General features: G+C 39.9%; 1 protein-coding gene across 1 annotated transcript in view; it reads left to right on the top strand.

Annotated features, from left to right (window-relative positions):
- The first annotated feature begins 2,557 nt into the window (after positions 1 to 2,557).
- Positions 2,558 to 27,818, top strand: part of LOC139742205 (protocadherin Fat 1-like) — a 151,661-nt gene continuing 126,400 nt past the window's right edge. Inside the window, exons 1-2 of the mRNA XM_071652817.1 lie at positions 2,558 to 2,723; positions 11,274 to 14,648. Of these exons, the coding sequence (XP_071508918.1) occupies positions 11,318 to 14,648 (3,331 nt within the window). The 5' untranslated portion in view covers positions 2,558 to 2,723; positions 11,274 to 11,317. The remainder of the gene's footprint in view (positions 2,724 to 11,273; positions 14,649 to 27,818) is intronic.

The raw sequence follows: 27,818 nt of genomic DNA, 5'->3' as shown, positions 1-27,818 counted from the left end.
TTGGAATACCATTATAACGGACCTATTAGTTTCCAAAGTATGATATTGTTTTGCGTTTTTTCCTTATTGTTTTATTTCAGAAAAATAACTGATATTGGATCAAGATAATGAAGCCATTTTAATGTCATTTTAGTCTTGATAACAGCAAAACCTTTTGTGTTGTAGGCTACCTTCTCGCCCCACGCGGCTTGCCTATCACGTTCAATCGTTTTCTCTCGCTAATTTGGACGCTTTTTAGCCAATATCATCAATGATTATTTAGTTAAAATATCCGTATTGTGAAAATATGAACGTTTTACGTGGCTTTGTTACTTCGATGAATCAAAGCCTTAATTAACCGGCCAGCTTTCTACACCAAAGAACCGATGAGTCTTTAAACTGATTTGCGCCAGCAGATCGCCTCAATCGTGAAAAAATAACAACAACGAAAAAAAAAACAAACAAACAAACAAACAAAAACAATGCCAGGCCGTTGTATTGGGAAAGGTGCGTTTCATGCGCATCCCCAACAGAGGGAAGATTAACGCCATCTGCGGCAAGAACGAGACAATCGTGATTGCACAGACTGCACTCGATTCCTGCTGAGCTGCTCACCAAGGAGATAAGAGAATGAGAAGAAAAGTAGAAAAAGGAGATAATGATGATGAAGAAGAGGAGGAAGAAGAAGAAGAAGAAGAAGAAGAAGAAGAAGAAGAAGAAGAAGAAGAAGAAGAAGAAGAAAGGAGTACAGAAAAAGGAAAAGGAGTATCGAATCGATAGAAGAAGCAAGGAAAGGAGGAGGAGAGGGGCGAATACAGAGGTTGCGATTAGGAGAGAAGACGAATAAGGGCCTACGTATACTTCAAAAGACAAAGAGGAAAGAACATGAAAAGAGAATTAAAGGAGAAAAGGAACAGATGATCCTGTTATATCTCTTTGGGAGAGTGCCCTGACGCAACCAAAAACGTGATCAAAGTTTTATGCATTCGTGAAATGATACAAATTGAAAATATCGGTGTTGAAAGGAGGAACAGTAGAATGTGGTGATATTCATGGAATGGTAAAACAGATCATTTCAAATCGCGTTACCACTCAGAACATTTTTATATCGCAAAAACCCCAATAAAACCCCCTTTTTGAAAAATGTGATGTCACACAATATTAAGGGTTATAAGAAACACACACACACAGGCCTGCATAATAATGCATGATGCACACACTCGCGTGGACCCAAATCACCTCGCACACGGCACGCAGTCATAAGGCTCCTCCACTGAAAAGAATATCTAGGGACTATTTCTTTTGCGAAAGAATTAAACATAATGAGGAAGAAAAACTACAATTTTAAATGTGACATGTCTTCCGTTGTGTCTATGAAGCTCTCACATGATTCCACTCAAATGATAATAATACAAACACCCGGACTGGGAGGGAAGCAAACGAAGATAGTTTATATATATATTTGCTTGTTCATTTTGTCAAAACAAATTGCGAAGAACGAAATGATGAAGAACTATCCCTGTATCAGCAACGTCCAATGGACAAACGAATACTTTAAAAAAGATAGTGATCGTCCCATTGGATAGTCTTCAAATTTTAGTTTATAATCTTATAGTGCTTGGAAACTTCCGAGCATTTTACTGATCTACATTTACGTCTCTTACTGGAACAAACCCTCATTCAGACTGTACTTGGACATCGCAATAACTTATAATGACATTTTCATTAATAGATAAGCCAAAATAACTCGATTTTCCTCAGTTGAAGGTGTTGAGAGCTAACACCTCGACTTGACAAACTACACATGTAGGCCTATACACTTCCATCATCTAATTATCTTTTGTTAACCAAATTCCGCGTTGAATACCTGCCAGCGTGTCTTCAGCGAACCAGCTTAAACCGATCATTGTTCCCAAACAGACAAAGAACCCTAAAATCGATATTAAATCTCCTGGTGCATCTACATCGTGAAAAAAAAAGAAAAAGATAATGTGGCGTCGGATTGTTTGCAAAGTTGAGGTGACTCATTACATCCTTATTCAAAGATGCATAGAAAACCTCCCGGACCGTTACCATCATCATAGACGTTTTTGATATATCATAGAACGTGAACAGATAAATGACCATCATAAGAACATTCCTTGGTCAGACATTTTTTCGAGGACAGGAACAGTCAAGTTTTCAGACATACAGGTGCTTTTACCTCCTTGCTTTTAGTAAAAAGTGAGCAATACACGTGTACTCCGCACCAATGATTTTGCGCACCAGCTCCGCTGGACCATGGGGTAAGGGTGTCGTACTCGCTCCTAATGCTCCTACGCAACCAGCGCACGCGATAACAGAGTTCCAGCTCCGTGTGTGTGTGTGTGTGTGTGTGTGTGTATGGGATGTCTTACGTGGTTTCTACACGTAACCCAATCTGCGACCGATCGATTCTGCATCTTCCTACCACACTGCGGCGCGGTGCTGTGTGTCCACAGTGTGTACTACCAGTATGTGAGTGCACCATGCATGCGTATACATCAGCGGTGGCAGCTCCATGATCCAGCCAACTAGCTGCTAAACATTGTGAAGACATTTGGTCGAAGGCATCTGCGAGAAGTGGGAAGGACACCGCGCGTCCGACATCCGATTTCGAGAGAGAGAGGGCCGTTCGGACAAATATGAAGACTACTTGTATTTACTGTGGATTTCTATGATTGTGGAATATATACCCAAATGACTGGTGGAACATACTGTGGGAGGTATGTGTTAGAACATCTCATTTCATACTGCGAAAGTTGCCAAACTATAAGTGTCGTTTGTTACTCCACTGTACTCTCGAATTGCTTGACGCAACACGCCGTGGTCTGGTATGATATGCCAACCAGCTCCGCGGTGGGGGTCGTCAAGCAAGATTGTGCTTCTGTAGGGTTCTGTGAATTTTTAGTTTAGATATAATCGTTGAAAAAAACGGAACTTTGATCTATTTCAATAGTATTATTCCAGTAGCATGTATTGCTTCAAGAGTAGGAAGATATGAAATTGTGGCATTTTTCTGTTAAATGTGGATACTATCGTGTAATCTGTGATAGGATTTCGCGGCCTTGCGCAAGTACAAGAGAGGGTACATTTATCGCCAATTGTCTGCAGGATCGGCACGCGAATTGGTGTCTGTTCCATACAGGGATAAGCGAAGGAATTCTGCCGACAGGGCCCGCCACTGCTAAAGCTGCATCCGTGCCTAGCCTATCGTCAACAGCATGGCGCCTGCTGTTATTAATACGTCATGTTGCTTTTATTTAGGCACCAGCTGGATTTACATGGCACATACTGTAACCCAGCCCGGAGTGTAGTCTGATTTCGAGCTAACCTTGAATTAACGTCTTTAATGATGATGCTAGTTGTTGTCTCTCATTAAAGTATTTCTGCTTCATAAATGATGAGAGTCCCGTCTCATTTGTCATAATGTATTAAATGTAGTTGTCGTACATCTGTAGTATTGTATATACATTTGTATGTGGTGCAGTTAAAACAATCAACCCCCCCCCCCCAAAAAAAAAAAAAAAAAATAAGGGGGAAATTAAGAAAGTACATCGATATATTACATACACTGAATGTTGCATTTTAACACAGCAACATTTTGCCCTGCTCATCCTTCGCCTTCTTTGTTGGGATCATAATCAAGTTGCTACTTTTTGAGTCACATATAAAGTTACGCATGGAGGTCAACATTTCACACATCATTAGGGTCTGCAGTCCACTAGCACTTGATATCACTTTGAAATGCCATGTTGGCCTCACACTCACAGCAGTCATTTCAGTCATCTGTCTGACTCCTGCCATAACCCCCCCCCCCCCCAAAAAAAAAAAAAAAAAAAAAATCTTTCCTTCTCCTCCTCTTCTTGATTGTTTTATAAAAATACAGTCCTCTCTGCAGAGCATAGTTGGCCAATGTTTGAGTTTGGAGGGGAACACACTATACATTATCATTGACTATTTATGTAATTTTCATTCAAAATAGTGCAGTATGATATAAGAAAGTGGCTGCCTCTGTTTGGACATGTCAAACACTTGTCAGTTTTATAAGAGGGTTTCCCCTATTAAACTGCTAATGCTACTATTATTGAAGGAATAGTCATTGCCATCAGGCACAACCTTTTTGTTTTCATCCGTATCACAGGCTTGTTGTGTTGAAGATGTCCAATAAGGCAGTAATAATCAATTCATTGATTATGAGCATTGACTGGGAAACAAGGCATTTTGAAATTGGGGGAAATTACATTCATCTATAAGATCAAGATTTTTTTTAACATACTTGTATTTTACATATTTATGGTAGGAGCATACTGTATTTTCAGAACTTTGCTTTGGAAACAAAACAAAAATTGATATACTTCTAGATTTTTTTTTAAAAATTGTGTGTTGTGCTTAGTTTCATAATATTGAAAATATAATTCTGTCTTAGAATACACAGTTTGGAAATGAAGACTGATGGACGAGTTAATGTGTTTCCTGAGGATTGTGTGTGGAATTTCCAATTGTTAATTAATCTCTTCAGGCTCATTTGTTCTCGGCCAATTTAGGAGGATTTAGTAGCAACAAGAGCCTGCCTCAGCTAATCCCTTTCCCCCTGTAATCTCAACAGATCTGTGTTAAACTGTTCTCCAAACATTCATTTTCTCCAAAGGGGGGATTAAACCCTTCAGTCTTCATACTGAAAGGAGAGGGGGAAGGAGTAGAAAGAAACTAAATTGAGCCCAGAAGATGGTGCATGGAGTTGTATAGATTGCAAACAAGGAGGAGGGATCTTCCTTTTTTTCCCCTTTAGAGATGAGGAAGATGATGTCATGTAAACTTTTTGAAAGAAAATTAGGCGGGGCTTCCAACAGAGGCTAAATTGCATTTCGCATTTATATCTGGATGATGCATTGAAGTTTAGCAAAAAAGAAGGAAAAAGTGTACAATGTTTATTAAAGTTGGCTGGTTGAAATACTTTGAAGACTCAAGAGGAAAAAAACATTGTCAGTGTCAAGGGTAGATGTGTGTTTTTTTTTTTCTCTATTTCTCTGTGTGTTTTTTTATTTCAGTTGTTTTATGTAGTACATGGTTCAAATTATTTCTCTTTGTGAGCATAATTTGTGAATTTATCACTTAACAGTCTGCACATATGGACCTAAAAAAAAAAAGATGCATAATGTGTACATTATTTCACAAGATATAATAAATAATTTGTATATCATTAAAAGTTCAAATTCTTTCAGACAACTGGAGAATGGTAAGATTTTTATTTAGGTTATAAATATGTCCACTTGCTCTTATTCCACTGGAGTGGTATAATGTACAGTCTGTCTTCTTGAACCAAGTACATATAATTTCAGGGATGTGAGAGTTCAGAATTTATCTGATTTCAGATGTTTTTACTCTGTCCAAAACCCACTTTTTCAGAATTTTTTGGCAAATGAAATGGATTTGGAAATGTTCACAAAGAGTTTTCCCTACAAGTTTCAGATATTTTTCAGGCTTTTTTTCCCCCCAGAAGTGTTCTCACTGCCCAGAGTTTTAGGAATGTCGTAGTTCAAATATATCTCAAGTTGTTGGTGTGTGTCTTTTTTTTTCCACACTTATTCACCACAGTAGAAATGCAAAGTTCTTTTTTGCAAGTAAGGAAATGGCATGATTTTTTTTTCCTCAAAAGTAGCAATGACATTATGTGTGTTTTCAAAAAAGAAGGGAGAGAGGAAAAAAATAGGGCTCTATACAACAAATAATTTGCCCCCCAAATTACATTAACGACAAATTATGTTCTTTACATTCCAATATCTGCGTTTTATAGTACCAATTGAGTTCATAGTCTTTTCTGGATGGGTAATGCTTTGAATGAATTTTTCAAGTCTACATGAGGATAAAAAAACCAACCAAACAAACAACAGTATTTCAGATTAACCAAATATACTGTAACCAGTTTAGCCAAATACTCTTGAATGCCCATTGTTAAACTTTGATCCAGATTCAATCATTGTCAACTGGATAGAAACAACTGCCATGTTGCTTGCTGCAGTTACAATGAATAGAGATTAATACATTGTATGACAGATCTGCTTTAAATAGTATATCATTTAATATAGCCACACCCGATCAGATCAAGAGTCAATAAGTTTGCTGACATAACTGAATGCTTAAGAGATGCTGCCCAGATTATGATGAAGTTATGACATTTTACATATAATGATCTAACCTAATTTTTTAAATATTATATTTACACTTACATGTGTACATGCCTTGTATACTTTCAAAATACATATACACGTAGGTCATAGTGACAGGTTAAAAGTTTATGATTTGCCAAACATTTGGATGTTGTAAACTTATTGGATAATTTGCTTGAACTTTTTCTGAACTCTTCCCTTTGCATCATGGCATTCTTGCAGTGTACAGTTTCCAGCATTATTCTCCATTTGCAAAGTAGAGAACCCCCATCCCCCTTTTTGGAAAAATAACAAAATTTAAAAAGCATAATTCTATAAGGGTCATAAAAGAAAAGAGAAGGAAGATCTAATGGAATGTTGATGATGTTACCATTTAGGGCATACTGTATTTCATATCTAATGTTTGGAGCAGCAATATTTTTCTCCGAAGAAGCACTTGCAATTACTCAACCCAGCAAAGATGTTCAGGGATCATTAGCCAGCCACTAGTGCGTTCTGGTCTGCCTCGCCAGCTCTCCAGTGGCTACCTAATGAAGCCAGTCATGATTTTATTCCCATATGCACACATTCTGGACTGAGGTAATGTGCACACAATCTTCGTCTCGGCTCTTCATGTATTTGCACTTGTACTGCATTAGCCCAACACCGCTGCTGCCTATATGGAAAAGTTGGTTAGATTTCTGCAGAGTGTCCCTTTACGAGGTTCTTCTCATCTCATGTTTAGTTTACTACCATGTTCAGGAAGAGATTGATGTACTTGTAAACATAATGTTCTGTGTGGACTAAATACAGCTGTACAGTGCACTTTATTCTGCAGTGTGAGGTTCTTTACCATAAGGTTCAGTTGTTTATAACACTTGGTAAAGCTTGCCATTAACTCTAGTGTTTGAAAGTATAGGAACATAGTACACATTAACTGTACACATTGTATGATTGTATGGCAGTTTGTAAAATCAGGGATGTGGAAAGAGAACCAGGCATTGTAAAGATGAACTATGAAAAAAGAAGATGAAATTACTAATGTTTTGTTCTTCATAAAGCCATAAATGACAATTGGATACCAGCAAAGTTTTAGCATTAATTAGTTGGACCCAAAGGAGCATACAGTCTGTCCAACTTGAATATTGTACATTTCACAGAACTGCATATTAAAAAGATAAACTTTGCAAGCCTGATACTACTCTGTATTCTGTTCAGTTTGTGGTGTGCAGTATCTGGCTGTCATTTGGCAGCTCTTCAGTGGCCAACTGCATGATATCATTTTAGACCCAGGCTTCAAAATTTGACCTATAATGTTGATGGGCTCGTTAATGCCCTAGTACATCAATTCTATTTCAGCAAACCCATTATTTCGGGAGCTCTGGGACTGAGTACATTTGGCTCAATTCTTCACAAATCAGCTGGGGCCTGTTGGCATTTCAGAGAGGGAGAGAAGCAAGATGGTGGTGGTGGTGGGAAAAATCATTCAGATGTAACTGAACTTGTTTCCCAATGACTGTACGTGTACACATGTACATCTTGTACACTGTATGTTCTGGTTGTAGATCACATCTCTTGTTTGTGTAAAGATCATGTTATTGTTGTTTTGACCTACAGCAGACTGTACAGTACATTCAGGTTGGTTTAATCTACAAAAAAAAAATATAGAGATGCTTTCAGCATTTGGGAAGTTTTATTTGTCATGAATTTTTCATGACACTTTTTTTTTTGTTCTTTTTTTTAATATTTATTGGTTTCAAAAGGTTGCAAATGAGCAACAACCAAAGTGCTACCGAAGTGTCACCAAATTAAGTTGCCTCACATCTGATACGTAAGTTTAAAGCGGTAGCTATTTTGATCAGTAGTTATATTGTATGCAGCCTTACAGGAATTCTGGAAATTCAGTATAATTGGGCAGAAATTCGAAGTTTATTGCATATATATATGTGAAGAGCACATTAGAATGTTTACAAGTCAAATTAACCTCTTGTTAAACAAACAAGTTGAATTTTCAAAGTGTGTTATTTGAGTAATAGGGGCAACTTTCATTATGCTACATACACAATCCGTGTAGCACAGAATATCTTGAAGGTTCATGTATAGGTTAAAGAGAGAGAAAAGGTAAATGCACATTTCACAGTGTATCAATTCATTATTTATTTTTCGCTCATTGCAAAGGATTTGACAGAGTTTTGGTCAGTAGTTCAAATAACTTTCAAATGAAAGCGAGATGGAAGTGAACTTCAATTGGAAAGGCAGCTGACGTCTTTCAAATTGGATTGGGAAAACTGTGGTCCAGCCACCACCCACGCAGGCTTGTAATTGAGGCCTTGTGGGGCGGGTATGGCACCCTCTACACAGCAGGAAGCAATCCACTTATTAATGACTTCCTCATCGTTTCCTCTCTGATATCAAAAGTCTTACTTTGGGATTTGTCTTGCTGGCAGCTGTCCAGATCCTCCGTTGGATGTTGATATTTGCAAGAAGTCATCCTGAAATCATCAATACCTGTGTAGGGGCGTGATGATATCCGGTATTCCTATGCTCCATCTCTCTCTTTTTCTCTTTGTGAACCAACAGCGATATTGGTAAAGAAAAATGACGGCTATGAAATTGAGGAAAGTGCACTATTCACTTTGTTTTTGTTTTTGTTTTTCAAACAACATTCCAGTCACTTCTAATGGATTGGAAAAACATGATTTCCTGTGAAAGATGTGGACTGATGGACCTGCATGCATATATGCATGAAGGGATTTTATCATTTATTTGGGTTATTTTGCATGTACCCAGCAAAATGCAAGAAAGTCCAGACTATTGCTTGAATTATTGATTTTGAAGGTTATTAGGCCGAAACAGTTCACATTGTATAGCCAAAAAGCATTCCTAATTTTTAAGAGGAAAACTGTTATGCAGGATTAAATCCTGGCTATACACCATGCCTACAGTGTATGTATACTTGCATTCAATAATAGACATTCATTGTGATTAAATCTGCGAGCTCACAAATTCTATATGCAGTCAATACACAGTTGACCGAAATCACACTTTTCACTGGAGATGTCACAGGGTCATGATCTGCCCATTGTTCCCATGCTGCTGTTGCAGACATGGAAGAAAATGTAAAAAATAAAAGAAATGAAAAGAAAAAGAAAGGAAAAAGAGAAGAAGAGGTACATGTAAGTAGAGGGGGAGGCACATCAAATCTTGTGTTCTTGGCAGGGTGTTATATGGATGGTGACTGATAATTCCAGTCGGCAAGAACAGAGCCTCAGGATGATTTAGGTCTGTGAGAAATGTGGGAATGTGGGTCGAGAGTGATTCCAACGCAAATATTTACCAGTCGGACTACATATGTCTGAATAATGTCACTCTGCTTCCTGAGCTTGACAGACATTGCAACATGTGCTTCTGATTGATCTGAAAGTCTCTGCCTCACGACCAGGGAGAGATCCTCGTCACCATCATGTCTTCCTCAAATTCTGCACTGCTTTCAAAAGCTAGCCAAAACCAATGTGCAGGTGGTTTTCCAGAAAAATGTGTGTACAGTGAAGATCTGCAACTGGCTCTCCTCTCAATACATGTAGTGTGATGTAACCTAGTAGTACATATAGTGGAACATTTTATCATCATGTTGCTTGATTGTCTTGGAAAAATACCTTCATGTGTTATTGTTAAGCAGAATATTTTTCTTTGATAGATTTATAGGGAATTCAACAGGATGGCGGAGGGGGGGGGGAACTGTAAGGACAGAATCTGAAATGTTGTGATTTCATTCATTATTATATAAGATTTACAGGCATTTTTTAAAATACAATAAATGTGTGAATATCTACACATATTTCTTTAAAAATGTTAAAAAAAAATGGAAGGTACAGGTGTATCACTTTGCATGAAATGAGTCTTATAAATCAACAATAGGAAAGTGCATTTTTAAAAATACATCTGCAATGTTGCTGCTATGAAATTTTGATGGACTTTGTGGATGAAAATTAGATTTTGGTGCATTGTGTTGTTTGTTGGAGTTGTACTTTAATGATATATCATCTTTCTGAGAAATCATTTCTGTGATGTTTCCAAGAAATAATTTCTGTGATGTGTAAATTCTCAGAGGTCAAAAGCACATGACTTGTAGAAAATCTGTCTCTAGAGATATAGACTGTAAACAATGCTTTGTGGGCATACAATGTACAAAGTTTCTGTCATAGATGATCTGCACAGTATTATCACCTTGTGAAGATGAAATACATTTGGTATCAATGTACGGTAAAGAGCATTTTTGGTGCTACCATACCGTATGGTCTGAAATCTATTGAATGATCCCAGATATGAATTGGAAAACTGACAGGATTGTGACTTGGCACCAGCCATGAAAAGAGGCTTTGGTATTCAAGGTTTGCATTTCCTCGTCCTGTGTCACTCTTTGTCAAAATTTGAGGATTAATCATGCATGCCAATGTTGCTGCTGCTGTTTTTGAATCAAACTCAGCAAAGTTTTTTTTTTTTCCCAAAAAGAAATTGTAAAATGAAACCTAACAATTGTATCTCATGGGTATGATGTGCCATCACAGTGTACAAACTGTAAGTGGTTTCACAGTGATAGATAATGAGTGTCCACTTAATTACTAAACATGAGAAGGAAAACTGCCATTAACATCATGTGCACCATGTACAAAAATGTAGCTAGACTGTCCATTCAGCGTGTACTGTATTGTAGTAGGCCTATATTGTATACCATTTGCAAGCTACTGTAAGTGTCTGGATTTATCTTGTATTTTCTTTTCCTTTGTTGTTGTTTTTGCATTCCCTCTCCTCACCACTAGACAGTGATGGGAAAGGACATCATTTTGATCTTGTACATATCATACTGCATATCCATGCAGAATAATTTGCATGTACATGTATCTTTAAATTGCAAAGTGCATTAATCATGGATGTCAGTCCACATCTGCTAATCAATTACACAACAGGTACACAAATTAACAATTCCTCTGATAGTCATTTTCAGTCTGCAGATCAATGTTGCCTTTCTACACATTTACCCTGTTCATTCTCTTTGTTTACTGTAGCAACTGTGTTCCATATTTGAAGTATTAACTCGTGGTTTTCATTCTTTTTGTTACTCCACAGTGAGTTTGGCTAGCGGAGCTGCATAGCCAAGAAGATCCACCACAATGGCGGGAATGAGGTGGGATCTCCAAAAGCTTGGGGCGGCTCCAGTAACCATGGTGGCAGTCCTCCTCCTCTTCCTGCTCCAGCTGGGCTGCAGTGTAGTCTCGGGACAGCAGTTCAAGTTCACTCGCCCCCTCTACAATGCAACGATAGAGGAGAACTCGCCCATCAGGACTTACATATCCTCAGAGCAGAAAATGGGCATATACCTATCAAATATGTCGATGGGGATCAGGTATACACTGTTAACAAGCGATGTGAGGGATTTGTTCATCGCAAAGACTGAGGTCGTCGGTGACTTTGCCTTCCTGAGAATTAGAATAAAACCTTGCAACAGAGGAGGCCAGTGTCCAAATCTGAGGGTCAACAGGGAGGTGAGAGGAGAGTATGACCTCAGCGTGCGCGCAGAGAGTAGAATAGGAGGAAAGCGTGTTGTCGACACAACGGACATTCACCTTGTTGTTAAGGACGTGAATGAGCAACCTCCACTATTTTTGAGAGGGAGCTACGATGCAACAATCAGGGAAGACCACCCCGTGTTCTCCAACATCATCCAAGTGGAGGCACATGACTCTGACAGTGGCACGAATGGGGAGGTGTACTACAGCTTCAGTCAGCAGACAGACCAGTTTGCCATTCACACGACCACTGGAGTGGTATCCCTGACGAGACCGCTAGACTACTACCACCAATCCGAGTACAGGCTCACAGTTGTGGCAAAGGACAGAGGATTTACGCCATATGGTGGAGCTGCCCACACGACACGTGTTCCACTTGTCATCAGAGTCACGCAAGTCAACATGCATCCTCCAGTAATATCTGTTGAGAAGCAGCCAACTATCTCACTAAACAGTGAGGTAGGCACCGTCTTTGCAGTCGTGTATGTCAACGATGAAGACCCTGGAGAAAATGGAGAAATATCGTCTTTGAATATCATTGAGGGAAACCCTGAGGGTTTCTTTGAAATTGTCCCGACGAGAACCCGTGGCCGCTACCAAATGCAGATTGTCAGGTCACTCCTGCTGACGAGGTTACCCCCTTCTGTGAATGTGACCGTTGCTGCCACAGATAGTGGACAACCTCCAAGGAGTAGCTCCAAAGTCATCAGTGTTCTCCTCGATGGAGTTATGGATTTTGAGTCATATTTCACTCGTGCTCTGTTCAATACCACAATTAGCGAACTTATGCCAGTCAACACACCTTTCCTCTCTCTAGCTCCCCGCAATGCTGCTGCCAACATGGGCGTCTTCTATGTCATCACTGATCCCTCTGTGCCATTTTCCGTAGGGCCTCACACAGGAACACTATCAGTGGCCGTGGACCTCGACAGAGAAACTAAGGCAGACTACTCCTTCAGGGTTGTAGCTCGCAATGCCAAGCAGCAAACTATTGTGGAGACAGATGTATTGATCCACCTTTCTGATGCCAATGACAACAACCCAGTGTTTGATGAAGACTTCTACGTTGTGAACGTGGAGGAAAACCATCCCGCAAATTATCCAGTGATCAAAGTCAATGCCTCTGACCCTGATCTCGGAGAAAATGGATTCATCTCGTACAGTATTGCCAATATGAACCCAGTCCCATTCACCATTGACCACCAAACAGGTTACATCAACACAAGCAAAGTCCTAGACTATGAGACAATGAGGCATCAGTACAGATTGAGGGTTCGGGCATCTGACTGGGGCTCGCCTTTCCGTAGAGAGGCTGAAGTGGAAGTCACAATCAATCTCATCAATGTGAATGACAACAGACCAAAGTTTGAGAAGATAAACTGTGTTGGAGCCATTGCCAGGTCTTTCCCACCTGGAAGAGCCATTGCATTGATATCAGCATTAGACTTTGATGAAAACAGGCCAAGGTATAGGATCACAAGAGGAAATGTGAATGACTTGTTCAGCTTGAATCCATCATCAGGAAACTTGACCCTCTCCCGACGGGTTGAGGACTCCGACCCGATCTTCTACAGCTTGAAAATTGAAGCCAGGGATGGATCCAACTCAGTGAGCTACATGAGGACCAACATGACTATCACCAACACTGCGAACCCCAATCCGCAAGCCCATGCCAGGGGGCTGAAAGTCACCTGTCAGGAGACAAGTGTTGCCGAGGAGATTGTCGAGTTGTTTGAACAGCTGCAAAGGAGCAATCAAGAAGTTGAGCACTTGCCACCAAACTATGCAGCACTCTACAGTGCCAATCTGCATGAGCCAGAGTTTGATGCTAGATTCAGATCATCTGTCGTGGTGCCTGAAGATGCTCCCGTAGGAAGCACTATCCTCACCGTGTATGCCAGTGATGTTGACCATGGTTTCAACGGAAAGTTGGTGTATGCCATTTCTGCAGGAAATGAGCAGTCTCATTTCCAAATGGACTTTGAGACAGGCGAACTGAAGGTCTTGACACCACTGGATCGAGAGACACAGAGTGTTTACAAATTGACAGTGAAGGTTTCTGACATGGGTAGCCCACAGCACACCAAGAAGAGAGCCCTGACCATAACACTGGCAGATGTCAATGACAATCCACCTCAGTTTGATCTGAGCGGAGACATGTATGAAGTCACGATCCCAGAAGATGCAGAGGAAGGACTTGTCTTCCTCGCAGTCCATGCGTCAGATCGTGATGAAGGGCGCAATCAGGAAGTGCGATACAGCATCATCAGTGACTCTCCTGCCTTTGACATTGACGTTGTAAGTGGTGACCTGAGAGTTGCAGGTCTGCTGGACAGGGAACAGCAGCCCGTTCACGAGGTGCGAGTTCAAGCCTCTGACCTGTCGGACACTCCTCTGGCAAGCTCCGTCATTGTCAGGATTACACTGGCTGACATCAATGACAATCCTCCCCGCTGCCTCCTTCCAGAGTACAAGGTCAAAGTTCGGGAGGACCTACCAACTGGTGCTGCAGTCCTGACAGTCCAAGCTCATGACCCTGACAATCCTCCCAACGGGACTGTCCATTACAGACTTGATGTCCTGGGTCCATCAAAGTTCAGCATCGACACTGACTATGGTACTCTGCGACTGATAGAGATGCTTGACTACGAAGACACCCAGCTGTATGAGATCCAGGTTGCCATACGTGATGAAGGGATCCCAGCTATGAGCTCAACCTGCAAGATTGTGGTGGAAGTCATAGACGTCAATGAAAATATTCATGCTCCCGTTTTTGAGAACTATGTGTTGACTGGCAGTGTTCATGAAGGTCGCATCAACAACACTGAAGTGATGACCATTACTGCAACCGACATGGACATGGGCATGGACGGAGAAGTTTTCTACACAATCCGAGATGGAAGTGGCCTGGGAAGGTTCAGCATTGATGGATCAGGTTAGTAATCCCCTAGGATTCATGTTGGTTGAAGGTTAGCTTGAAAGTGAATATCATATGTACGAATAACACATTCTTCTTCCCCCAGCTGATGAAGAAGAATTTCATTTGAAGCAAAAATAGAAGTTTTGATGTATGGACCATCAAAATATATGGGTTTTTTTTATGAGAAGAAAAATTTGAATCAGTGAATGTTGAGCCTCATATAATAACTTTTGATGCAGACATGATGATGCATCAGTATAACTTGTATTTACTACAGGTTAATATCTGTTAAAAAGGATCATCAGGTATGTGCATCACTGCGTGTATCAATGACCCCTTGCCCTGTCTTTATTGAGTTTGGTCTTCCAACGCTGCGGTGACTTTATGAGCAGCTGCTTAGAGATCACACAAGTGTAATTTCCGAAGAATGGCATTTTAATTTGATTTTTGGCCATTTCCTGTCCCCAAATGACGGCTTGCTTTGCCAATTGGCTCATCATTTCTCGGCTCATTAAGGCGTGGAGAGCCCCAGTATGAAATTGACCATGACGTCGTGTTGGACAAATTTTGTGTGGTGATGGTGCCCATCCAAGTGTTGGAATGTGCTGTTTTTAGGGGAGGGGTTCAAGGGGCTAGAAAAATTCTTGGCATCTGTTCAGCCTTGGCAGCGTATTTGAAGCTTCATCTTCTCCTGAATAGACTGAGAACATCTCGAGTTTTCTAAGAAGATATGTGCAATGAAGCATTGCTGAATGCTGATGTCGACAATTATACAGTTCATGTTGATTGTATCCCGTGAGTGACAGTCACAAATTAACAACATTAAAATACTTACCTCATAATTGTGAGAAGTTGCATGAACTGTGTTCTAGCAATGGCTTTGTGGTGCCTTAAAAATATACCAACTGCAAATTGATTATGCCAAGGGCATAGACAATTAATAGCAGACAGGGACATTGCATGCTCTATTTCCTTCTTGCATTTCCACATGAATCTACTAGAGAGAGAAGAAAGTCTCTGTATCCCATCACTATTAACAATGGATGAGTTTTAAAATAGTGGGTTAATGTACATGTGTGCCGAGACCTTTGGAATACATTTGTTGTTGTTTTTGAAATACTGGTCTCTGAGTTTTGGATCCCATCTTCTTTGCAACATTCACACAGAGTACATTTCTATTCATCTTCTCCCCCCCCCCCCCCCCTCTCTCTCTCTCTCTGTCTCTTGAACAAGAATGAGCTTTGTCACTATCAGTTTGGTTCATCCTTCATTTCCCCTGGCCATGCTAACCTGGTGTCTTTCAATCAATAGTCTTTGTAGAGCGCCGCAGCTCCTCGCCTGCAGCATGGTCTATTCATCTGTCGTTCGTCCCCGATGTTCCCACACTGTGCTCCCTTTCGCAGTCTACTATATGATGGATTGAAATCGACACGTCAAATTGGCAAAGGCCAGTGAGGTGTGAAAATGAGCAAGGAAATCCTATAGGTTCATGGACTATAGAAGATATTGATCACTGATATTGAATTTATGACATCTGGATTAAAAATTCATGCAGACTTTACGACTGAAGATATTCCTTATATTTGAATACGCACCTTCACACTTTGTGGAGAAATAGTGTGAAATAAGTTGAATGAATAACAAGGGGACCACACATACAGTGTTGCAAAATGAGCTAATGGAAATTTGATTATATATGACAATGTGATTAAATAGAAAGTAACCGTGATATCTCAGTTCACTCCTGTGGAGCAATTTCACCCTGCAGTGGTCCATCGATCCATTGTCAGATATCCATTTATGAAGATTATCTTGTACTAAGATCAACAGAAATTTAAAGTCTGATTAAATGGTGAAATCAGTATCAGGATGTGCCAGAATTATCACATTCATTTCTGGAATTGGACCTGGTCGGACAAAGGGTAGAACCTTGTAAAAGTGGGTGTGAATTTTGACAGCTTTGTAAACTTTTTGTTTTGTTTTTGTTTTTGGCATCGAATGTGATTGAGTTCTGACATCAGAGTTACTGCTGTTCGTTTGTTTTTTCTTCTCTATCTGTCACTCTTTGACCTCAGAACTTTTTATGTGCAGTCCATGATACACACGGTACTGGCATTGTTGAGGACAATCAAGCATTCGAAGCATACAATTGTACAGTGTACATTGTATGTGGGCCCTACACAAGTGTACTCTGTTAAAAATGGGCAAAGTTGTTTGTGTGTGTGTGTGTGTGAGTGTGTGTGAAGAAAAGAAAAAACAGTTCAGCTCTGCTGTCACAGTTTTGCAATGAATGCTCGATTTCCTACCTGTTTCTCGGTACTAGCACTACACTATCCAGCGTATCACTATAATAGCCCAGTTCAGCTGGCATAGTATTGACAGAATGTGCCGAAAATCAATTGGTTCTGCGATAATGAGCTGGCAACAAATTGCTTCATGCATTATCGACTCCCTCCGTAATGAGTGCAATACGGTTTGTGTAATCATGCAATTTAAAACATTTAACCATTGTGTACTACAGTGTTTGTTCATTGTAGCTGTGCCGATTCATTTTTATAGAGTGCATTTAACGAAGCATGCCCCATTTTGTACAATAGATTACTCAATAGTCTGCCGTTTTATTGGTGTAACATGATGAATCAGTTAAGCTCCTCAGTGTTGACACATAGAGTACTCGGTGAACAAAATAAAACCAATTTGTGGTTTAAACAGCCTCCTCTCACATGAGTTTAGGACTAGTACATCTTATGGGTAAAATAAAATCAGTGTTTTTTAGTTAACCCATTACAGAGACTGGGCTATCCAGCCATCTTTTTTAGATGGAAAATCAAACAACAACAACAAAAACAAGCAAACAAATTGTAAATTGCAACACAACTGATATTACCTGACTCCAAAGCTTTATATTTCCTCGATGGTATTTAGTAATACTTCTAGTCAGGACAGCATTGCTTAGATGATATGATAACAAATGAAAATAGACGATCTGTTTCTTGGAAAAATTATTTAGTACGGTTCAAACATTTATGGTTAAGTCTAGCCAGGGAACTCTTTGAAGATTCTTAATGTATTTGAACATTCTACAATGCAGGAGGATGACGTTAGTCTGGATAATTTGCATTCTTCTTCCACTGCATTAATTGTGGTTTGGGTGGTAGTAGCAGCCATATTGATGATAGAGTAGCATAGAGAGGTGCATATATGCGGAAGGCTTTCCCAGCCAGCCCTCTGCCCTCTCCTTGGTGTGGTGTGGTGTACAATGCAGCTCATCATTTGCTTAGCGCCGTCATTGTTCGCAAAATGCCATCTCCCTGAGTCAATTGATATTTGATTAGTGCATTGTCATACTGCCATTAGAAAGAAGCCTTGATTTAATTCCCCCTACTCAGAATGCGTTAAGAAAAAAAAATCAACCCTGAGTAGATGGAGGGGGGGGGGGGGGGTAATGGCCTTAATTCTATATTCTGGGGCAGCTGAGTTGGTTGATCAAGAGTGACATATCCACAAAATTTACTGTCCATCATCACTAATTGAATTTTCAGAAAGAAATTGTTTTAGTTAAAGTTTTCTGTTTACGCCGTCACAATTGACCTACCAGGTGACAAATGACAGATTAAGTTCTGCTTTCCTAATGGAATGATAGTATGAGAATATAAGAGCTTCAGTGGTTTGTACTGTACTGGAGAAAGAGAAATCTTTTAGCTCTGTTCTATGTCAGATTGTCTGATGATTATCTTGAGGTGTGTATCGAGCAAACTGAGTACTATATTTCATGTTGGATTACTTTGTATAATAAAATCATTAATGTCATCAGATTTTTTTCTCCTCTTTCTCTCCATGGCCAACTTTCTAGTGAGGACTTTTAATTTAACACATTCTGGCTATAATTTCTTCCACATTAGGTTTGCGATTTATTTGACTGAGAGTATTGAATGAAAGAGATGTGTTCAACTTGTCTTGGTTGAAGGAGCTTTGAGTTTGCAATGTTTTTTAGGCATTATTTTTCACTCAAGTAGGATAACAGAATTATTATTGAGATTTTAGTGGAAATCTCAGACTTTGCCAAATTAAAGCGAGATAACAGATATGTTAACAGAATTTACTAAATTACATTTAAGTTATGTACTATTACATAATTTACTTCATGTATTACAGGTCTTTAAAAAAAAAGATTAAAAAAGGTCATGTGGATCTTTCTCCCTTCCCTGTTTTGTAATTATGACCTGAATTCTCATAGTGTAAATTGTTAATGATTTTGTCATAATTATAATAACAATGATAAAGATAATTATGAAGATGATGTTGGTGGTAATAAAGGTAATAATGATGATAACAATAAACAATTTTTGTAGAGCGCAAATTATATTTAAGTCTCTAAGCACTTAAAAATAGTCATAACTATCATCATCAGTAGTAGTAACCGTAGTATTCATGAATTCATTTCTTTTTTTCTTTTTTTTAGAGTATATATATAAGTGATATCCTTTTGTGTCTTTTTTATTTTTCATCCACATTTAATTCCTGATGGAATTTACTCATTGGTTTGTCCCAGTTCCGAATGCCTAAATATGTGTGCGCATGCATCAAAGAAGAGGTACATCTTTTCCCATGGTGGAGCAAGTTCGCTCGTGGCTTGGCGTGTGGTGAGTCATCAATGCGAGCGCCCAACATCGATCAGCCGTGTTGAAAAAGAAAGAGTCACAAAAGAAGCAAAAAGAAAAAAGAAATACAGATGAGCTGCAGCCTCTACACTACCTGGTTGCAAAGTACACACTGTGGTGAAATACAAAGGCCTTTGTGATATGGTGGACCTAACCCAACTTGAATTGAAAATAGTTCATGCCCCACCCCCAACATTTTACACAGGCTTCCATTTGGAGGTTTGTCCCTACCTTTCAATTCCAACCCCCACCCCCCTTAGATATAATGCACCATTTGCATCCACAGTATACTGATCAACTTGATATCAATAGGGGAGAAATGGGGGGGGGGGTGCTGCTCTGCTTGCCTCTTTTGCTTTAAATCTCTCTACCTGGCCCATTGTGAGACAAGCTTCTGAGTGGGCTTTTATGAAGGCAGCATGGCTTTGGGATGTTTGGGTAATGGTTCTTTGCCTGGCAAATGGTCCAAATTTGTGTTTGCTTCGTCCTCACAATACATTCTGTTGGATCGCAGTAGACTCTAAGCCTGCTTTGGTGGTGGTGGTTGGTGGGGGGGGGGGGGGGGGGGTCTTTGATGATACCAGTTGGCAAATATCACACATTTATTTTATAATCATTCATGGGTGTTTGTTTTTCTATTGTTGGGACCAATTTGCACAATATGTCATGTTCATCTTCTTCTTGAAAATGCATTATTTCTAATAGTTTCTCATACTTTAGCCACAGAAATAAAGTGATTTCCAAAGCATACCTTGTGTCATTTGGTTGAAGTGTAAACATGGAGGTTTACATTACTGCTGAGCTGTAGTAATACAGAGGTGATATTGTACAAACTACAATGGAAACGATGATATTCTTCCCTTTTTTTTCTGTGCCAGGAAATCTGTTTGTGTTTTCGAGTTGATCACTTGCGACATCCATATAAAGATCATCATTCAACATGACTTTACATGCAAGAATAAAGCCAACTGGATATCCAGTACTGTAAAATCAGATGGTTTTTTTTTTTTGTGTGTGCTTGAAACTTATCAGGAATTTTACAAGGATCCAAGGTTCGCAGAAGTTATTACTGTGTGTGTGCAAAAGTTATTGTCTACATAATGCCTTGAATGCCAGTGGGAAATCGAAAAAGTTTCATGCCGCCAAGAAGGCTGTTGGCTCCAATTCGCGAAAGTTTCAAGCCACGAATTTATCTGGTTTTACAGTTATTTACAAAGTGTATTATTGCCTTCACATTTAGTGTTGTCCATCGCAATGGCAAGAGGTCCTCATGGACTTGCATGCTTTTTACAAAGATTATAGCATGTAAAATGTTTTCACTGTGAAGGTCACATTAGATATCTCTATCACTACCAAAACATGTTAACAATGGCATGTATCTTGCAGTCAAAGAAGGAAGATACAATTGTACACGTATTGTATCTTTTTTTAAAATCTCTTTTGTCTGCTGCCATCGTGGGGTAACAAATTGTCCCCGTCAACCTGCGCTTGCTTACCTCTTATCGATGGTCTTATCTCCCGTCTCTTGGATCGAGAAACAAACATCAACTTTGCCCCCCATTGGTTGTTCTATAATTCACCTAATGCCACTTTATGGGGGGTGTAATTTACTAAGATGCAGCCATATAAAGCCTTGGAAGTGTGTAACGAGATGGGTTTCCATTGTTATGGCTGGATGCAAGATGAAAAGACAACAACAACATTAACAACAACAACAAGTTCAACAGAAGTTTCCTATCCTGCAGAACTCTTGACTTTGCACCTTGAACGGCCAGCTTGGCTGCGATAAAAGTCCTCTGTGTTTCGGGCACACCTTTGTACACAAATGCTTTCTACTGTCACCTTACCACAATATATTGTGTGGAGAAGGCAGTTACTTTTATCTGATACGACTGTGATGTTTTACCTCACTGTACCAAATTACCGCATGTCATTTCATTTCAGCATGATAATTTACCCACTGGTGATCATCACCAATGGCGTCACAATGTAGTACATGTATGTAGACTGCATCTGGAATATCACATGTTATCCAAAAATTACATGTATGTACCTGAAAAGAAGTGATCTGTTTGTACTATGTTTCAGTAAAAAGATATTTTAGGATCTAGTCCCGGTGATAACCCACGGGATAAGCTGACAACACATGCAAGTTTCATGCTGTCACTGTGCACTTTGTTTAGTAGATATGCAGCTGTAATGTAGCCATTATATAGAGGCCTTCATTGTACTTGTCCTGCAACGTATCATTTTTGTCTTCTTGAATGATTTGTCTGAAATCATTGCTTGAAGTCACATGCCAATTGTCTCCATCATATTCCTATTGTACCAATGTTTGCAGTCATGCAGAACTAGTATACAAGTGTTCCACATGATCTATTTAAATGCATTTCTCCACAAACACCCAACAGCCAGTTTTATTAGTGTGCCTGTGAGATACACTTTGGCAAATGCGCCTCGCTATGTTGTACCCTGTCCAAGTTTTATACATCCATAGTTGTAACGATACAACATTGGAATGCAAGGAATGTGCGGATGGGGTTGTCTACCCCGCACCATGACTAGCCGATAAGGTTCATTCATTAGCACCCTGCCTGGGCCAGTTATTAATACCTTTTCTAGTTAAAGGAGCAGTGTGAGTTTGGTTGTATGAAGAGATGTGCATTTTGGTCATGAATGCTTCATGTTATACACTATTTATCATCAAAATATCAAATATTTCAGTGAGAAGTTTACTTGGTAAACTTGCTAATGTGAGAGGTGCATGACCAGTATCTTAAAGTTTCATTTAAGTTCTTCGGAGAATGATCAGAGAACTTCTTTTGCAATTTCTGAATGAATGAATCCCAACGGTTTCATGGAAATGCTTAGCACATCATTCATGCAGGTTAAAACACATGTAAACTACAACTACCATTTATTCACCGTGGCTTGCACTGTGTTTTGAAATGTCAAAGCGTTATATACACTGTACAATTCTCATCATTGTTTTACCCCATCCTGCCAAATATCTTTAAAGAGGAAACAAATGACTGGAATTCCAACATTGATTATGTGGCATCAGTATTCAAGTAAGGACAAATATGTAGATCTGTTTGATATTCAAATCATGTCACATAATCAGAAATGAGGCAAAGGGATCAAAAAGGGGGGGGGGGGGGGAGGGAATTGTAATTTTCATTCATCTGTAGACCTATTGTGTACCTACATATAATTGTATTAATTAACTCTGTTTCTTCCTCATAGTGTTCATGCATACAAAAGCTTGTCACTGAACAATGAAACGATATCACACAGGCATTGATGTGTCTGGTATACAATTGTGCATATTACTGTATGTGAGTGAACAACGTACATTGTATGTATTGTGCTTGTCCCAGTTGCAATTTCTATTCCATCCACAAATTGCTTCCAGTACACTACAGTAATTGAAAAAGAAAAAAAAAACCCAGTGAATGCCATCTCATTCAAGTAGGCCAGGGGCTGTCATGAGTGTACATTATAAAACTATATTTCCAACTGCTATCTCATTATAGAAAAAAAAAGAAATGCATTTTTCTTAGAATTATTTTCAGGAGTGTGCAGACATGCAGTTTGAGAGTGTCTCAATATACAAACTAATTTGCTTACACCTTTCATTTGTTCACACTTTTGAAAGGAAGATAAAAATATGTGTATCCAATACTATTGAAAGGTAATATCGAGATTCCAGCACGCTTTGGGGTGACCTACACATCTTCCATGGTTGAACTCGGTGAACTGCAAGTCTGTTTTGTGGCATCTCTTCAAATGAATACACCTGCTATTGGATTCCTCTCCAATGCATTTGCAGTGTAATATTGATGGAAATTTATTGTTTCAGAGGGTAAGGCTTACTTGACGGACTGGGGAGCGGGAGGCATTGGTCTTATTTGTTATGAGAGGCTGCCTGGCCTGTGTGCGGTGCACCAAAGGTGACCTCAGCTAAGCAGCAGGGGGTCTCATTATATATTGTACGTTGTGGGGAAGCAGGGAATGCAGGAGTAGATCAAATGGTATTCCTGTGGACTTGCAATGTGTGCACTGAATGGAGTATGCATTGTAATGTAGGGAGTTGAGAAGGGATGTTGTGGAAGGACTCCTTTTATTATAATGCAGTCAGAAATTGTGCATTGGTCATTTCTGGCAGCTTATGGCTTAAGAGAAAATGGGGTGACCTCCTCCCAAAGTGTATTGAACGCTGTTGTCATTCTGACAAATTTGAAAGGAAAAGAAACCCATGTGGTTCAAATTCTTATATAAATATTAGAGGCTTAATCAGTCAGAATACAGCATAAAAGACAGGTCTTAAAAGTTACAAGCTCACACACCTGTGTACAGGATATACATGTAGGGTCCTAAGCACATAAATCACTTCAAAGTTAAAAGAAGTACCAGAAAGCCTTTTAAATCCCGTAAACACTTTTGCTTGATTGGTTATGTGGGCATTTTAGATTTCTTTATTTTTGTTTTGTATAATTCTATCCAATACCATCAAATTTACTTCTCGATGTGCAGTGAGGAGGCCTACATTGTACATGACTCTACGATGGTGTTCGTGATGTCGGAACTACAATGTACATACATGTAGTAGGCCTATACATTTCATTTCTTGAAAAGACCTTTTGCATGTTGTAAGAAGAGAACCTCTGTTGGTGTGCTATCTCGGGATCCTCGTAAACTGAACCTACATCCTTGTAAATCACACCCGCCAAATTCAACCCAGTTTGGTAATACAGAGCACAAGAGGGAAACCGGTAGAAATTGTGTATACTAAGGACTTAAGAACAGGGGGGGGGGGGGGGGGGTGGGGGAGATCCCTAAGATTTGCTGCCTGACCTGATTCCTAACTGGGTCCAGTCTCCATTTAATGTTGAACTTCTCTTTGCAAGAGAGCAGGGCATTCCCTCTTCTGCCGTGTCCGATGTCACCACCAGAGTGGGCAGTGAAAGCGGCATGCAGTGCTCCATTCCCCGTACCCCAAAGCGGCGACACGTTCCTGCGTCCCCCATGCATTTGTTAACACCCTAGAGAGCTCACCCCTTCTGCCCAAGAGCTCAGTTTCCACGGGGATCTGTGCATGCTTGCAGGGGTCATTGGCTCGTCACTGGGCTTCGTATGGGAGAGTGATCGATATTATAGTGCCTCAACAAATGTCAGTTTAATAGCAGCGCCTCAATTTCGCGTTCCCTTTGTGGATTATATTTCATTTTCACATACACATACCACAGAGCTACTAGAGAATACATGTACACATGTACTGATGATCATGTGATGGCAAAAGAAAAAAAAAATTCTCATTAGAAAATGCAGATCTATTTTTGAAAACAAAATTATCAATTTACTATCATAAATCTCTCTCTCACTCTTTCTTTGTTGATATTATATGATATACATAAACATGCTCCACTCTTTCTTACATATAAAAATACCTTCATGTGAATTTTGAAACAGATCGATGCTGAAAAAAACCCTACAGTATAAGTAGCATGATGTGTTTAATTCATTCTGCCTATGAATGGTTAATAGATTAAGCTTTACTTTGCCAAAAATGCATTTTTGTACAGTGTTGGGATTTGTTGCTTTCATCTATTTGAGACAGGGGTTTTAAAAAAATGTTGTACACCATACATGTATACTCATATGGACATGCGTACACGTACGACTTCTATGCATCCGTATTGACGTACGTTGCGTGTAGGTTGTAGGTTGAGAATGGAAGGTCCAAACTTCCTTCTAGCCATCTGATTTGGTCAAGATTTCTATTGTTGTAATGGGTTTACTTTGATTTTTTTTTGTTTTGTTTCATGGCTATCATTCCAAAATGACTCTCTGGCAATTGCATTTGCTTACTGTCTCCTTCCCAGCAGTAACTGCTCACACTCAATTTCTCCAAGGTGCTAGGAGGATGGGGATGCCAAGGTGTTGATATTGGTCAGCAGGTAGACACAGTGACACTTGACCCCATCTTGATAATGTGAAAGTGATCAATATTTGGGCGGGATGGGGCCATGGGGGGGGGGGTGGGGGGAGGAGGGGGGCGAGCGTAGTTGGGCTGTTTGCTACCCCTAGTATTTAAGGTCAACTATGGCTCATGTCCAGCATCATGTGGATGTGTGAAGTTGTCTGTTGCCTCAAGCAAAGTGGTTTTATGGTGACCTGAAACTTCAAACCCACCAAATGGCTCAGAGCAAAATTAATTTCTTGGTATACACAGAGACTCCAACTCTCCCGTTTCCGACGAGAGATCTCCCGCCGAAAGCCCATTTTTGCAAAATCTCCCGTTCTCCCGCCCTGGCTCTGTGTCTCCTGCTTGAAATGATTTCTTACTTAATATCATTGTATGTTGAAAAAATAAGCTTTAGATAGCACGATAGAGCATCTAGAACCCTAGAGCTTCCAGGGCCCTTAAGCGGGCCTTGGACCCCGGCCACAAGGAACTTCGCGCTTCGCACACATCAAATTAGAGTCTATCGTTTGCTCGGGGTTTCAGGTGGGAGAATCTCCCGATCAGAAGATGCTTGGGGTTGGAGTCTCTGTATACCTACTGTAAAAGTGGATATTTTCGCGTGACTAATTCGCGCTGGGCGAGCTGAGAAGAGTTTTGCGCGTTTTTAATTCTGCGGAATCAAGACATCGACTACTGGAACATATGGCAAGCAAAAATGTTCGCGTGCTTTTATTTTCGTGCTAGTTTCGTGTTGCGCGAAATGCGCAAAAATTTCAACACCGCGAAAATTTCCACTTTTACAGTACATGTATTTCAAATAGGAGATGTATCTTTCACAATTTGTTCCCCCCTCCCCCCCCCCCCCCCCACACACACACACCTTTTTGGTTGGCTCTGTGGTTATTTATAGAAGTGGTTCATGTAAGGAGAGTCTTGTTGATGCTATTCGTGATAATGCTCTCACAGTGGAATATGAAATCACATCGTTTCCTTTATGTGAGTGAGGTACTGTATGGCAAATACACTACTTTGCTTACTTATGATGTGTCCAGCATGTACATTTTTCGTTGCAACCAGCAAACAGTGCATTTATAGCTATTTTGTTCAGCTTTGTAGAAGATTCTATCTACTCCACAAGCAAGATGTTGTTTTCATCCATATCCATTGTGAGTTTTACTATCTTATAAACAAACAACCCCCCCCCCCCAAAAAAAAAAGAGGAAATGTAATGTAGAAATTGGAGCACAGTAGTAACAGGATATGCACAACTGTTCAAAATGATACTTACCCTGTATCTGTCAAAACCATGCTTGTAACTGCAGTGCAATAAAGGCCAATTGTAAAGGATGGGTTCAAATTCTGAATGATGATTTACGGTCAAGAGGTAGACAAGCAAGTCCATCATTTGAAAGCACAGGAATGACAGGATGTGTGTCTCCATTCAAAGGCCGACCATGTTAAAGTCAGACGGTAGCCAATTTCCTTGGTATTTTTTTCTCCATGTACAGTGGGAAACATTTGTAAAATCTTTTTTGCACACTCTCTTACACAGTTAGACTTTCCAGTGCTGTGTATGTTTCAGTAACATGGTGGCCTTATTTGCATTCTGGAAATGGGAAAACTGTAGAAGTACGACAAGATAATTCATTCAGTCTCTACATTTTCATTTCGAATCTGTCTGTTATCTTGAAGTACAGATGTAAATTTATGGTGGTATTCTAAGGTTATACCCTAACCTTTTTTGGGTCCAAATCATAAAATGAAATTTCCCAAGACTTGCCACCACAGCTGCTGGAATCTACACAGTGCATGTCCCAGGTATTTCAGTATGCAGGATTACATCATTTCATGTACATTTGAGCATGGTGCGAGTGAGGAGAGCATATTATCAAAGAACCGTATATTGTAACTCAAGTGAGAAATTTGTTTGACTGGTATAAGACTGTGGTTGTGTTGCAGAGTTAATTAATTACTAGTCTGAGGGCTATAGATCCAGCAGGTATTGTCCTCCATTTCCGGAGTGTTGACAGGGGCAAAGGTCATCTTTGATATTTGCTCCATGCTGAATGACCCATAGTGTGTGCATAATGAGTGAGTAAATGAATGAATGAATGGACGGTCGGCACTGACAAGAGTAGCCTACACGTAGCTATGACCGCAACCAGAAGAGATATTTTTTTCTACCCCCCCCCCCCCTGGTTTTCGCGGAATGACAACTGACGTCCAATGACGCCATGGGGCCGTGATTCATATTCTCGACATGCCTGAGGTTGGGTTTTTGGCTCGGTTGGATGCTGGGTCGATCCGCAGCGGAGTGGTGTTGCGAGATGAAGCTGGAAGCTGGAGAGACGGAGTAGACAAAGGTTTTGCTTTGCGAATATGAGCAACCCTAAAGATTCACCAATATTCTATCCATCCCAGTTGATTTGGTCTGAAGAAGATATTTTAACCCATTGAAGACGAGTCCCGAGAATACTAGGGCAGGTGTCTATGGGAAATGCGTGTTACAGCAAAATCAATCCATCCTAAACGAGTTTTGTTGTGTGGTTTGGTGAC

Source organism: Diadema antillarum, unplaced genomic scaffold (assembly GCF_040938485.1).
Source record: "Diadema antillarum isolate AM-2024a unplaced genomic scaffold, OU_Dant_1.0 scf00000003, whole genome shotgun sequence".
In the NCBI taxonomy this organism is placed as follows: domain Eukaryota; kingdom Metazoa; phylum Echinodermata; class Echinoidea; order Diadematoida; family Diadematidae; genus Diadema; species Diadema antillarum.
The sequence above is the reverse complement of the archived record's forward strand: the minus strand, read 5'-3'. Positions and strand labels throughout refer to the sequence as shown.